Source organism: Strigops habroptila, chromosome 4 (assembly GCF_004027225.2).
Source record: "Strigops habroptila isolate Jane chromosome 4, bStrHab1.2.pri, whole genome shotgun sequence".
NCBI lineage: Eukaryota > Metazoa > Chordata > Aves > Psittaciformes > Psittacidae > Strigops > Strigops habroptila.
The window spans coordinates 43,060,761-43,077,140 of NC_046358.1; the positions used below are offsets into that span (position 1 = coordinate 43,060,761).

A 16,380-nucleotide genomic window follows, 5' to 3' on the forward strand; every position below is an offset into this window, starting at 1 on the left:
CGTAGTACTGCTGGCCACGCTATTGCCGATACAGGCCAGGATGCTGTTTGCCTTCTTGGCCACCTGGGTGCAAGCTCGCTTATGTTCAGTGGCCATCAATCAGCACCCCAGGTCTTTTTCTGCCGAGCAGCTTTTCAGCCACTCACAATCTCCCCGAATCACAGAGAGAACTGGAATCCTACTTTTAGGGGAGGCATGTACATCTTCAGTCCCTGCTAATACTGACAGAGACAGCACAGGCCAGCACAGGCAACCAAAACAAAACAGACAGTCCCAGACAGTGCGAAACAGGGGGTTTGCTTTAGGCAGCTGCCAGAGGAAAGAGGATCTTGAGCCCTATTACACTGGAGCCACTCAGACAGCCTTCAGTATTTTAACCCCTCTAACGAGGTTTTGCAATGGATGCTTAACTGAAACCTGCAAAAGTATAAGAATGATTGGTTGGAAACAGAAGGGGTTAAAGGGCTTGGGTGAAAACTTGGGTGAAGGCCACAGCACTACAGTTATCAAATCCAATTCTGTAAGTTATCTAATAACAAGAAACGAGAATGGGAACTCTTCTTATACTTTATATTCATGCATAGGAGGAAGCTGAAAAGGTAGCTTGGAAGAAACTTTCCTCAGCTAACACTTTTATGAACATGTTTAATGCAGAAATACAATCCCTTTCCTGTCACAAGAATGAAGGTTAACAACAGAGGTTGTCAATTGGTTTTTAAACTTCTAATTAACTTGTATCTCTACATTAAAGTAAAACAGTTACCTGAACCGCTGTGTGCATAATGCTTTCCTGAGCTTTGCTCAGATACAAGGAGTTACCACACTGGTTCATAGTATTACCAAGTCCTTGCATTTTGTATGCCTTAGTTCTTAGCAAAGATTCACTTGGGAAAAAAAAAAATCAAAGGCAGACTTATTAAAATTCCAATGAAAACATAGGAATAATGAATATAGGAGAAACCTATTCTCAATCCATTGCATAAGCATTTAACTATTTTACTTAATTTAACTGAAAAAGGTACACATTTCAGCTATTAACATTTATTATACACATTTGTTTATTTTGACCATTCTCCATTTGTTCCAAATGACAAATATGAGAAATACTCTTTTTGTTGTGTGAGTAAGGACTAAGGTCTACCTACCTCACAGCTGAATATGGAATCAGGCTATAAGAGAAAGAGATGAATGCATAATTGCTATCTCTACAAAGAATTGACTTAGAGAACAAAAAGAAAGATACTGTGATGTTACTTTTAGAAGCTGAGTTTATGAAGACCTTATATGGTATGCATTATTACACCATTATAGTGGCAAGATTAATGTGCCTTTAAATAATACATTTAAAATTTCTTTTACACTGCCTGCATTAAACAGAGTGCATCAAACTCCTGAGATCCAGTTTAAGCATTGCTAGAGTCTCTCACAACAATAGGTTTATGACTTTAAAAAGTAAAGATTCCACTAGGAAAACCACATAAGAATAAAAATGTCAGTTCCTGAAAAAAGTAGGATAGAAGCAATCCTTTTCAACATCCTAGTTTGTCTAATAAATAGGCCACACGCATTCCTACTATAACATGCCTGAACTCAAAGAATGAATACCAGTGTTTTGTAACAGTAAAATTGTTAAGAATATTCTTTTTGCAAAGCTTACAGAAATAAGAAAGTCTGACATTTAGTATTCCTTCCTGAAATAAAACAGATTATTTGCTGCATGCCAAAAATACATTAACACAAGACTGGCAGACTAAAAATGAGGTCTTATAAACCTAAATATTTATCATGGAAAAGACATTGTTATAAAAAGAAACAAGTATTTCAGAAATTTTAGTCCTTTACTCCTCAACATGTTGGACAAAGTTGATGGCAGTTCAGTTACCACCGTGTCATGTAGAAATTACTTTTTTACAATGTCAAATGGAAAATGGAGCCTGTACTTACTTGGTGTTACTGAACCAGGGAAAATTTAGAGAAAACAAGGCAGTTCTTTACTTTTTGTGTCAGCATCTGATCGCACATTTTGCAGAATAATTTCTTTTTTGTGCAGTCTTTATGTATCTTTAAAAAACTGAAATATGAAAAAGGGAAAGTAGATAATGGGGAATAAATATGGGTATAGAAATTTAGAGGCAGTACTATTTCTAAGGATACTTTTAATCAAATTTTTTGTTTTGAATGGATTTCAAATTAATGTCATCTCTTAATACCATGATCTTACTACCATACTCTTCCACATGCTGGCATGGGGGGGGGGGAATCCAGATTAAGTTTTCTTCATAGTAATTGTGAAAAATCAGCAATTACGATCATGATCATGAAATGATCAGCAATTATCATGCCAAATACAACAGCTTATGTTTTCCCACAGCGGCATTTTGCAGATGAACAAAATGAGCACACCACGAAGTTATATTAGTGAGAGTATAGGAAATCTGAAATCTATACAATATATTGCTGGCTATTACTAGGATTTGTCAAGGTGATGGGCTAAAATTTTATGGTGTTCAACCAAGTATGTCAGAACAAAGTACCACAAAAATTAACTAACATCACTCTTAGGGCCCAAATCCCACAATAAATCTAACACAAAATTGATTTTATAAGTTGAGACAGACTTTCTGGTGCATAAAGGATATGTTTAAGCATTTGCAGAACCAAAACTTTCATGAAAAAATGGTCTCTGAATAGTACTACTGTAAGTATATGTAAGCATTATAAAAAAACGATAAATACGGAAACTCATTAAAATAGAAAGAGTTCATAAGAAATCAGATCAATAAGTACACGATCTATAGCTTATACGACTCAAACAGAATAATTTAGCAACTTGCTATTCTGTCTTTTACCATGATCCTCATCAGAGGAAAGAAGTGGTCTAAATTTTCATCACTTCTGTATGATAGACAAAAGGGCTCAGCTGAAATTAAAGACATAACCTTGCAAGCTCTCTTTGGTTATATTTAGTACATAAGGATATCATTTTCTTGTTAACTTTGTTTCTCTTTTCTATTGTTGGATCACTGTGTTTTCATCATTTAATTTCAGAAACTGAGAAGCTCTGTGATATGATCAAAATAAGAGCAATCAGTATAACATTTCCATGAAGACACAGTCAGCTTTGAAGGAGTCTCTAGAACAAATAAACAATTGAAAGCATGAAGACTGTACATTATTACAAAGTTTGTAATAACTAGGCTAACACCTCTGCTTTCTGGACTTATGAACCTGGAAGTTTCTTTGAAAAGTAAGCTCAAATGAATACTTGTGAGAATAAATTGAAAGAAAAATAGAAAATGCAAACTGGCCTGCTGAAAGAGAGAGATTTCTGCATGCCAAGTCATGGAGAAGAATCTCCCATTTAAGGCTGAGACTTTAGTTTTTGCTTTACCAGGTAAGTATCACAGTCTTTTTCTATCCTATTATCTAAAAGCACAGTCTCAACAGCCCCATAGACTTAACGAGTTTTCAACTATCCACTGAATTTTATCTGTCTTTGAAATACATTTCAAAGTTGTATGTGACAATTATGCCACCATCAGAGGAAAAGAAAGATTTTTAAATATTGGGTAATCAGTCAGGGAATTGTGATGATATCAAATGGAAAATATACAATACCATTTTCCCCACAATTTTAGATGGTTATAAACCTCAGCTATACCACTGATTATTCAGACGAAAGTATGTTCAAAGGACTGCAATGAATGTGCCTGGACTGGGAATCTCATATGCACAAGACTGCCAGCATGGCTGTAAGAGGCATAATGTTTGAAATTCACAATTAGACAGTAAGTATTAGCTTTAAAAATGGATATGACTTCTTGAAGGAAATTTTCGCTCTGAGCCCTTAATTACTCCCACTGATACACAATGAGACGGATTAAATTTAAGTTTTGTTTATTGTGGTAGGGGGGAGGGGTTGTTTGTTTGTTTGGGGCTGTTTGTTTTTGTTTTTCCTGAAGGAACTGTTTCTGGCTTCACCAGAGCGTTTGAGTAAGCGAGTGCTCTGATATAATGTGAATACCTGTATTTTTTTCCCTAAGTCAAAAGGGGTCAGGAAGGGATTTTTGCTGTTGTTAAGTGCATATAAGCCTTTGGTTTGGTTGGCTTATTCTGCAGAAGTAGTCACGCTACCATGTGTACTTACCAACCTGATAAAACACCCTTCCTAGTGCATGGGAAACTCAGACTCTTGGTTCTCATCCTGCGGCATAAAGTATTTTAAACTCTTAACGTCTGATATATTTTAGTCGAGTATACTCACAGAGTTCGAAATAGGAATTTCTGGGTGAAATGTAATGGTCTGTGATATACAGGTCAGACTAAATGATCTAATGGTGCCTTCTGGCTGTACAAGCTACTCAGGCTATGAAATCTGTTTTACCCACTACTTACACTTACGTCTTTCTACCAGTGCTGCAGTGCCTGAGCTCTAAAAACCCATACTGAGAAGGCAACCATCTTACTCATTATGGCCTTTAATATCCCTTGCTGATAGTTTTAAATTTTTAAACAGCCCTACCTGTCGTGCTCCCTTTTATGTGTTCTCATAGTTACAGACATAATTTCAGAAGCAAAATATCTAAACAGTAAGCATAATAAAAATGAAGCAGGTTAAAGCTTATTAGCAGTAGGGAGCAGATGTAGCAAAATTCTGCCAGTTCCCCTACATTTCCTCCCCAGCAGGGACTTTCTGTCAAGCTGTGAGATAGTCTTATACAATAATGCAGGCTGCTGTTACTGCAATTGCGCCTTCCTATACCTCACTATTGTACGAAAAATTCACTTTGATTTTGATTTCTTCTTTTGTAGTAATAATAATATTTAAAGCAGTTCCTGCAGAGCTAAATGTAAATTCAAGCACTGCATTCTAGATTCTCAAAAGGGCACTAAAATGTAAAATTGATAAAAAATTGAAAAGCTGCTTTATTTGCTTTAAAAATATTAACTTGCTCTCAACAAACTAAAGGTTCCTGAGCCAAGAGATAACCAGTTAATGACTGAAGTTAAGATTCCTTGAAATACCTCTCAAACATATATCATTCAATATATCAGTTAGAATGTGGAAAAAAGATAACTATTTAAGGAACAAAGTCATAAATTGATACCAATATAAACTGAAAGCAAATGAAGTCTGCCACATGAAACATGATCACAGACTGTCACTCTGAGGGTTTTATTCTTCATGCGTAGTGTCAAAAATAAGCTCTTAGGAAAGAGAGTTGAACAGAATTAAGGATGTTCAAGATGGAAAGATTCCACTTGAAAATCATTTGAGAGTGTGTACCCAAATGGGACAGGAAACGAGAAAAGTTAATGGTCAAAATCTACTATGTAGGCATTAAGGATAACCGATTTTATGATTTAGAATTTAAGTTTCAGATACTGATTGCAAAGATGTTTTCTTTGAAAGTCTACATTCCTTCTGAACTTTGACCTTGAGCTCTGGAACTAATTTTCAAACCAAATGTCAGCTTTTACCTCACATATTCTAACTATGACCACCTGTTCACCCATACACATACAGCAACGTTAGCTACTGTTGTTAAACCTGGAGTTAAATTTTGCAGTATGCAATGAAGAAAATTGTGAAGCTGCTGGAGTCAGAAGTAAAACAATTTGAAAATTCTGGTGGCACTATTAAACTTCTATTAACTGCCAGGCTCTCCCCCACTGAGACAGCTACCTTTGTTAGTAATATGATACATAGATGTGCAATGAAAAAAAATAAATAATATATATTATTACTGCTTAGTAAACAAAGCTTTTTACTGAAAAATACAAACATTTACATTCATTTTATGTATATGAGTATTTTGGGGGCGAATGTTTGTTTTCAGCAGTGTAGTCAGTTACTTTCATTGCTTAATATGGTACGTGTGCAAAGCAAGATCAGTTGTATGTATCAGGAATATATATATATATCAGGAATATAACAGGACTATTAGGACTGCACATGCCCTTTATCTTAAGTCAAGCCATTTATATTGGTCAGCAATGTCCTAGATACAGTTTGTCACTTGGATTTTGCAGGACAGGCTTTTCGTCAGTTCAGTGTTACAGCAGCCAAACCCAAGTGATGCAGTTTCTTAGAGCCAATGTGGTGGGTTGCCTGGCTGGCAGGTAAGCCCCTGCTGAGTCGCTTGCTTGTGCCCCTGCAGTGGGATGGGGAGAGACTTGGGAGAGCAAAACTGAGAAAAAATCACAAGTAAAGACAGTTTAATAACAGAAAGAAAAAGAAAAAAACAAAAAGGCACTCACTCACCACCTCCCACCAGCAGTCTCAGAGGAATGGCTACTTTGGAAAAAACTCACACCTGCTCCAGTTCTTGTTGTCAAGCATGAGTTTATATGGTATGTAAGGTCTCTCCGGTCCGTTCAGGTCAGCTGTCTCAGCTGCGTCTCCTCACAGCTTCTTGCTGAGCCTCAGCCTGCTTGCTGGGTGTGGGCAAGGTTGGAAAAAGAGAAAGCCTTGGTGCTGTGCAGGCACTGTTTAGCAACAGCCAACACTGGTCTGCTATCAACGAGGTGTTAGTCACAAATCCAAAACACAGCACTATAGGGGCTGCTATGAAGAGAATTAACTCTATCCCAGCCAGAACCACTACGTCCACTTACAAGAGGAAGTTCACAATAACCTAAAAATTATAATTCAAGTTTGAGTTAAACATGTAACTGTTATTAGCACTCAGAATGAGATATATGGAAAGCACATTTGTTCTCCTGAAGATGAAGATACATCTCTCAGATGGATAGTACTAAAACATATAACAGGATCTTAACTCTTATGTTTCTGAAGGCAGGTGAGTCCATATACAGAAGATTAGAATGGAATGTTTTCAATAAACGGCCTTTAAGTGACATGTATTAATATACATACTTGTTAAAAATTGTTATACTAACAAAAGAATACAAGTATATATTCACGGATATGTATGCAATGTATATTTATCTGTATGCATATATATGGGTATGAGGAGGGAGGGAAAGAAAAGTATATGTATACCTATACATCTCCTCCATCTAATTCTGCAGAACATACACAGACAGACAAAGACTATGCATTACTGAACAGATAGCTACAACTCCACACAAACATTAATTTGACAAATTATGACAAAACTTTACCAAAATTACTGACTTAATTAGAAATTACTGAATTAGTATTTTCATCAGTTAACAATTACATTTTCCTCTTTTTTTTTTTTTCCACTTCCTCATTGAGATATATGCAGAAGTAACTACTTTGTCAGCTACAGGAGATGGCCAAGATGTTTTCACAAAGGGGCCTGTGAGATACATAAAGACCTATATAATATTAACACCGAATAATGTCCAAAAGAAAATCAAGGTTAGATTTCAAGTGTTACCAGCTGTGTTCATTGTGTTATAACTAAAGGATTGATGAGAACTATACACATGTATCGTATCAGCTAGAAGCATTTTTATTTTTCATCCATGAAGAGGAACAGAGAGGAAGCTGAAAATGATTATTCACTGCAGAGCTGGCATGCATGTTATTGGGTACTGACCAGTTAGCACTGCTCAATTTTGTTATGTAAAAAACTTAAAGGGGTTTCAAAATAATGCTCGCTCAGTTTCTAGCTGTCTTACATACTTTTTGAAAGTGGAGTACAGGAAAGGATAAATAATTTTTGGTTTACTTTAACTTTTATGAGCAAGGAAATTGAAGATCTATTATTAATTTTGAAGCCCACATGTGATATTCTTCAGGGAAGAGGAAGAAGAGGAAATGAAATTGTAATTATGACCACACAGAACGAGAGATGAGGTTAATCAAGTACTGAAATTTAGTAGGATCCCTTGGATTGTACTATATATACTAATAAAGAAGTAATTCCACTGGAAGAAAGCAGATATTTTCCTGCGTTAAATTTTTTTTTCTTTCAAGTTTTTGGTGGTAGAAGATTGTAACTGTATCTAAGTAGAGATAACATTCTTTCACAGTTTCAAAAGGAAAAGGTGTAATCTGATGAGGGAGAAGGGCAGGTATGAATTTTCCAAGTTAATAGTGGAATTTCTCTTCAGTGTTACTTTGCTAAATCTATCATCTGTAGTGTTGATGTTGACCCCAGCCAACAGCTAAGTACCCACATAGCCACTCACTCACCCCCCAACCCCAGCAGGATGGGAGAGACAAGAGAGGTAAAGATAGTTTAGTAAGTGAAGAGAATAAAACCACTGATGCAAAGGCAATCATTCACCACTTCTGACCAGCAGACTGATACACAGCCAGCCTCTGGGGAATAGCCACCTTGGAAGATGAAACTCCCCAGTTTTTCATAGAATCATAGTGTGGTTTGGGTTGGAAGGGACCTTAAAGATCAGGTAGTTCCAACCCCCCTGCCATGGGCAGGGACACCTTCCACTAGACCAGGTTGCCCAAAGCCCCTTCCAACTTGGCCGTGAACACTGCCAGGGATGGGGCAGCCACAGCTTCTCTGAACAACCTGTTCCAGTGTCTCACCACCCTCATAGTGAAGAATATTTTATTGCTGCGCATGATGTTATATGGTATGGGATATCCCTTTGGCTGCCTCTTGCCCACTCCCAGTCTGCTTGCTGGGGGTGCTGAGCAGGAAAAACAGCCTTGAAACTGTGTAACATTAGCCTGTTAGCAACACTGTTCTAGCCACAAATCCAAAACAGCACCATAAATACTGCTATGAAGAAAGTTAACTCCATCCAAGCCAGACCTATTCAGTAGCTGAGTTTCCTTCCTGCATAACCATGACAAAACAGAATACTGCCCACAGATTTAAGGGGAGAATTTTCAGTACAGAAGTTTGACTGGTTTCTGAGATTGGAGTTTTTGGATTTTTACTGAGCACACTTTGAGGAGACAAGTTAAAATACCCTCCCTGGAAAAGACCAAGATCTACAATAACTACTTAGTACTTAATAATCAAACTACTTGTTGAAGGCATTGACTTAGAAGGAACATTTGCAGTGACTAAAATTGATTAGCCTGCAACAGCTTTAGGAAGGACCAGTTATTAATAAAACCATCTATCTAGGTTGGAGTGGTAATCTAGCTCTTCTTTCAGTCCAATCTGCAGCATTAACTTACCCAAAGGAAAACAAAAAAACTTTGAAGCCGATGATTTTCCTGAAATTCCTTCCTTCACTGTGGGGATTTAAAGTAATTAGGACTACAGTTTAATACAGAAGTTTTCTGAGTGAAAGTAGGACTTTTATCACTTTTCAACCAAAATGGCATTCTCCCCTCTATGAAGAGGCACTAAAACCAGGTACTCGCCCCAGGGTTCAAATCCTGTTAATGGCTTTCACAGTCATCACACATGAGACTTTTGACCAGAGATTCTGTCCTAAGCAAACTGTGGATGCACATACGCCCTCTTGCTTAGCACAGAAGTGACAGGTTCAAAACAGAAATATTTTCAGCAAAGGAGATGAAGAATCACTGAAAAAAACTCTTATAAGGGAACTGCTGCAGGGGAAAATCAGTCAGCCTGGATGAACTAGGCTGTTTACCACCCTGAGTAACTTGACATGCGTTTCTTCACTGTGTCTAACTGAAAAACAACATTCAAATGCATGTATATATTACCTGTAAATGGCAAATAAGCTAGTGTAAATCAGCTCATGAAAATCAGAGTTTTGCTGACTTACATCAGCAGAGGATTTGATTGTATCTGTATCTAACTACACAAACCTTCACACAAGAAATGCTCTCCTTTCTTAGTTTCTATTGTTCATATTTTATGTTTACATTCTACAAGTTAAATTCATGTACACTATTTAGAACATTATGCAATTATATGGTTTTTTTATGCATACATACATATTCAATTTCTAATAATGCCTTTAGTTAAAATCCCGTAGATGGCTTCATTGTGCTTTTTGTTGACTTTTTTCCTTTGTAAAATTCATTGAGTCTCCACGGTTACAAATAGAATGTCATAATGTTCCTTGGAAAAAAAAAATCAAAGTGGCAACCCTTTCACCTCCCATCATGGCCCAGTGTCAAAAGGCAGACTATTTTCAAGAACCTCTGGAGTTCCACCATCTCCATTTGACCTGTGTTAAATATTCTCATTACAGTCGCTTCAAATGAATACAAAAGCTTTGTTTAATCTGAACACAGGGGAAATGAAATATACTCTGCACAAGATGAAAGACCCACTACCTCTGTGCTATTTCAATGCACTGCATGTTCTTAACATGGGCCATAAAAGAAGCCTGGTTTAATATATCAAACTGTGGAACATTCAAAACAGCATCTAGTAGCAAAATAAATGTTACAAACTTGATAAGACAAAAAAAAAAAAAAGAAAAGGAAACAGACACAGGTACTTTTTTACTGAATTTCTGATAGACATTGGTACTGCCTGGTGGCAATGTTTGTAAAATATATTTAGTTTTCTTCTGGTAATATTACCAATTAAATTAGTTAACTTATGTGAGGTTTTACTGCTATGTAAATGTAGCAGGGTTCTAATTTATCATTTATATCTTTATAGTATTAATTTACTTCTACTCCTCACATTTTAACTGTTCTGTTCAAGAAACTGGCAAAAAAGGGAGACCAATTAAATTAGTATTACCTGTACTATTATCTATAGGGCACACAATTTTCAATACTATTTGGAAATCTAACAATTGCATTAAACATAGATATAAACCAAAACATATAATAAAATATACAAAAAGCATGTACCTGAATATTACGGACTTACAAACCCCTGTTCAGGATGGTGAAAAGGTACATATCCTCTCACAGAAATCTGCGGGGTTTATATTCCTTTTAAGTTTTATGGCAATTTTCTCCACAGGTAAAGAGGATCTTAAACCTCTGTCCAGTTCTTTGCAGCAAGAAAAACCTTTGACTTCCAGTATTTAAGCATAAGCTACTTCTGTTCTACTTGGGATAAAGTGTCAGAGAATGCATGAATTTTATTTAAATTCATGACAGTCTATATACTTCAAATACTATAGGCGTGTCTGAACAATGCAAGACTGCTGTGTTACAGATGCATCACACCATTCTAAATGACTGCCATGAAAACATAATAATTACTCCAGAAAATCAGCTAGGCAGCTTCTGGTTCAGGATTTAACTTGTTTATAACTTGGGACCTGTGCATTATTTGGTAGGCAAAGTAGAAAGATAGAGGGTAATACCAATAGTATTTACAGGAGTGTCAAAGGAGGTGCAATGTGGGGGGTCTCTAGAATGGGCCAGGTGCCCCTAAATGACTGCTTTTTGGTATTTAAAAAAACCCAAACTAGTTCAGACTCATTTACATCTTTTGACAGCTAAACAGTTTGTAAATCTGGCCCAAAAGGTTTAAATTTAGATACTTAAAGTTGGCATCAAGTTATCTGAGTGCTGAAATAAGCAAGGAACCCATTCACAATATATATCAGATAAAACATTGAGAATCTTTTTTCCATCAGTTCTGCATTACATGCTATTAAGACACACATTGTCAACAACCTGACTGGCATTCCTGACAGAAAGTCAACTGTAGCACTCTGCTAGATTTGAAACAGTCACAGGATCACAGCCACTTATCCTGAATGCTTACTATAAAAGAAGAAAGCTTCTATGAGAAGAAGGTGGGCTGGAGAATGTTTATAGTTTGTAGTACATTTTCTCAGGAATTTATTGGAGGGAGAGGACCAGGTAACTAATGTCCAAATGCACGTTGTATTATAAAAGCCAAAAGACATATATTTTTTCATGTCACGGGAAGTACTTCACCAGGTAGATTTTTCACTACTGAGGATGGAAAAGGCAGTGGCAGCTGCCTAAAAAAATAACTCAGACAGGAATTATCTATAATATCATCTGAAGAAAAAAACAGTATGTCTAAAATGAATTGCTAAAGCAAAAGATATAAGCTAATGGCCTTAAAGCTATTAATACCTCTTGCAATTACATTAAATATTATCTTTCTATGCAACTCTGTTTTCTAATCTTAACAAAATATATTTTTTTCACGGTTTCAAGATCTCCTTTCACTAGTATTTTGGGTTCACTTACAAATACAGGCATCCCTAAACTTTGTGTCAGCAACAATAAATTGTGTACTAAATGTACTAAAGTATTTCCTTATACATTCTTCCTTTTATACCAAAGAAATCAGAGATAACATTTCAGACAGCTCTGGAAAATCTGCCTCGGAGTTTTGTATATGCCATCAAATCCAAATAAGAACTGAAACTCATTTTTCTCATTCAGTCACATTTATCAAGAACCGTATTATTAAGCAGCAAAAGGCCTCCAAGTTTTTCTCTAAGTTAATGTGGTCTTAACACAGAAAAAAAAAAAAGAGAATTAATAGTACTTTGCCATGGAATATACATTTGAATAGCAACAGCCCAAACCAGTATCTCCTACACAGTCTATCAAAATTGATATATTTGACTGGCTATACCACGTCTTGCTGAGGATTAGCAAGATGTAAAAAGAATAAAACACAGCAGTTAAACAAGCTGAAATGCTCGAAATCTTGAGACATTACAGCACGTTTCTTTTTTGTATTGGTTAGGATAACAAAAGAAAACAGAAAGCAGGCATTCAGAACTAAGGAAAAAAAAAGTAATCATGATCTTGCCCATATCAGTTAATCTAGTGGAGTCTGTTGTACAGACAGAAGTACAATCCACCGCTTGAAATACCATAACAAAGTACCACAGGGATGGTTCTGCATGGAAATCAGTGTCGATGATGATTTTATAACTGGGTGTGTACACAAAGTAAATTAATGAAATTTTGCAGGCACAGTCACTGTTATATCATTATACAATAATTATTTGGAATATTTCCATCTATCAATAATGCCATCTGTCCCACCCAATACAAATGGACTACAACCCATCTGGCTTATTTTTTCTATTGATTACTCTGCTGAATGAGTTAGCAAAACCACTTATAAAATCATCATATTACATGACACTGTCATTAAAAGATGTGAAGTAAAGAAAAACACAAGATGAGACTTAATTGGAAAACTGTCAGTTCTTCTTTCAAAAAGTTTTAGCAATGCTGAAAAAAAAAAAAAGCTCTAACTGCTAACTACTGGATTAGGCAGAAACTGTTTTACCACACCATTGTTACTACTTCTGACTGGGCATGTTAGAGAAGCTCCCTATATGTATCTCCTCAAAGTGTCAAAATGTCCCAAAGCATGCTTGGAAATCACAAGACAACTGTGGAAGGTGTGTAACTCAAGAATAGGGTGAGGGGAAGCTGCCGATGGCTGGCACTTTTATTTGTTAATTCCAATTATTGTTTCCTAGGCTTTTGCTTTGATTACTTGGTACATAATTGTCTTCATGCTATTACTGCAGCCTCTATTTTTCCTTTTGATTTTAACTACTGCTTCTCTCAACTAAATTTTAATTTCTACAACTGCAGCCTGGTTTTTATTTTGATTTTAACCACTGCTTCCTGTAACTATATTTTAATTTCTCCAACCAGCACTACTTAGCAACAATGAAGCTTTATCAATCTACAGAACTTAAACGCTTTCTTTGCCTCCCTCACTCTAGATAAATCTGAGTTCCTACAATACCCTTTAGTTTAGTTTTCTCTGCTTTGCTGTGTACACAAACCTTTACTAATCAAAAAAGTACGTATAGCCTGAGGAAAAATTCAATTCCTCTGTCTGAACCTCCTATTGACAAATGATAAAGAAATTGGAACATCTGGCTGCTAATAACATCTCATTCCCACTGATATTTTTTTCCAAATCATTTTTACATTGTGTTGTGGCACACATTACTTCATCCGCTAATATATTTTTGCTCTTTCTGATACTGTCGTTAATGAATATGATCTAATAAGCACAGCGGAGATTGATGAACATCCTCTAGGATTGCTTGATACTTCTCTAGGATGTTTTTCTTAAACATTCCTGAAAACTGTTAGACAGATAACTCTTCGTAGATGTATGTCAAGGTTGCAATCCATTTTTAAGCTATGGCGTGAATAATCAAAAAGTGATAAGGGCCAGATACTACTAATAGCCCCACAGCAAGCAACCTCATCAGTATTTTTCATGTAGCTTAGAAAGTACTGCCTAGTCATCTCAGTAAGTGCAAGAAATAAAAGACTCAATAAAGCATGGCTGGTATGTATAATAATTACAGAAGACCTAAGAAGATTTTATGCTGGAAGAAGAAGTTTGAAAGAACTGGCAAACACCACCAATCTGCCCTCAAATCATATAAAGTACAAATGAGAAAGCATGTAGGCTTTGTAGTCATGGTATATATTACTCAACAGTCACACAGCAAAAAAATTAATTGAACTTAAAAATATTAATTTCATTCAGATTCAATACAATTGGTCTTGAAAGAGTAGTAAATGCTATTTAAGACGGTCCTTTATTAATACATCAGGGTGGAATGTGCAAGCATCTAAGTGAAGCATACATCTTTTCTCAGGAAGACAAGTGCCTAGTGCACAGACTGAAAGTGAAGGCAAATAGAAGGAAAGTTTCAGGTACATTTTTTCTTCTTCTGTGGCAGTATTAACATATGCTACACTGTGCTTCCAAGCCATGTATTTCCTTGAGAAACCATAATAATTAAGTTATATTAAACTATACAGCAGTTATGCAGTTACTACTCTTTTTTACTCATTTGTGGATGTTATTTTTTATTTACAAGAGTTGTGGCCATTACCCTTTTAAGGCTTGCAGGGTGTTTCATGGCTATTTAAGAAAAGTGGTACATACATAATAGAAATTATTATAGTATCGTTACAAATCACTGTGCAAATTATTATCCTGTTAATAGGATAGAGATAATCTAGAGTCAACCAATATACAGCCATGCCTCAATCTGGTCTTAAAAGTTCAACTGAATAATAAGCAGTAATGAGCAATAAACTGCTAAATGCAGTTGTCATGACAATATTGTAAGAAAGCGTGGGGAAAAAACCTCAACAGAACAACTCACAAAAAGTTGAAGTAAAATGCCCAGCTCTTATCATGTAAAAATATATGGGCAGAGGTAATTCAAACACGGTTCAACACATCTCTGTTGGAGGAACTGACTGCTCTTTAAGAGTTCTTTAACATACTGCTTTTGGGAATTAAGACAAAGTTAGTGATGAATATAACTTTCTATTAAGCGATTTTCTTTCTCAATTGTGCACAACCACTTATGAGCCAGAACATAACAGCTCAATCAAACATTATTGTGTCAGCTTTACTTAACTCTCTCTGAAACGTACTGAGAAAATTGTAATAATACTACAAGAGTTAGAGGGAAAAAAAAACCAACAAAAACAAACCACAACCCAGAAAGAAGAAAATGGATATCACATCTACCTTTTTACATTCTCCTAATTTCTTCTGCCATAGAGAGCGAGCAATGGGAATGTGCTTGCTGTCAGTTACATAGCAGCTGGCTGTGATGACATGGTGGAGCGCAGTATTGTGGCTCATAGCTTGAAGAACTCGCTCAACATGACGGAGGGAAACTATGGCCTCAGTCCTTATGCCACCACTCACAAGCTGCATCGTACAAGGTACTAGAGCAATCTGTCCAGCAGAGTAGAGAACATCTCCAACCTAGAAGAAAATAAAAATAAGAAAATAATATTCTGGGAGTGTAAAGAAGGCCAGGGAAACACTGTTCTCTTTTTGAGGTCGTTTCACCACTACTGTTGTTTGCCATCATTTGTCACAAATGGAGCAAGCATGCCAGTCTAAAGATAATTTTTGATAGGGATTTAACTACAATAGAAACACAATACTGCAATAAACTTTAGACTAACAGTTAATACATGGATGTATGTGTTGGCTCAAAACAATAATATCTGATGTTACTGACAGCTACAGCTGCTGGATCACACTGATGCCCCAACATGGTTAAATATGTTCTTGTTTTCTGAGTGATGATGCACTCTATCTTTGATTTAGTACATATAAGAAAGTATATGTATATATCTGTAATGCCTTTTGTAAACTCGTTTGAAAGCATTACAAAAATAATGCTTGCAGAACATTTAAAAGACTGTGTATGAAAGAAGTCACGATAATCCACCATAAGATAAGGAAATTGCAGACGGAAATTGAAGTGCAGAAGAGCGCTACTTGACCAAAAAGATTGGTTCGCCTTTTGAAAATGGAATTAAATGGGTGACCAAACGATACCATCAATATACATTTTTAGTTGAGCTGCAACGCAGTTCGGGCTGATTTTCCAAAGTTTTCCTGGCAACACTCTGAAGACCTACTTTTTTTAGCAGCAGCCAGCAAAGGAAACATTTATTTTTACTATTCAAAGATTTATTATAAAATCTTAATGTAAATATAAAAACTTTTCATCATCTTATGCTGCACTTCTCTAGAAAGTCTGTACATTTCCTGATCAGTG

The 16,380-nt window shown here is 36.1% G+C and overlaps 1 protein-coding gene across 1 annotated transcript in view; it reads right to left on the reverse strand.

Annotated features, from left to right (window-relative positions):
* Positions 1-16,380, reverse strand: part of DPH6 (diphthamine biosynthesis 6) — a 203,501-nt gene that overhangs the window by 47,205 nt on the left and 139,916 nt on the right. Inside the window, exon 13 of the mRNA XM_030483179.1 lies at positions 15,330-15,572. Coding sequence (XP_030339039.1) covers positions 15,330-15,572 — 243 coding nt within the window. The remainder of the gene's footprint in view (positions 1-15,329; positions 15,573-16,380) is intronic.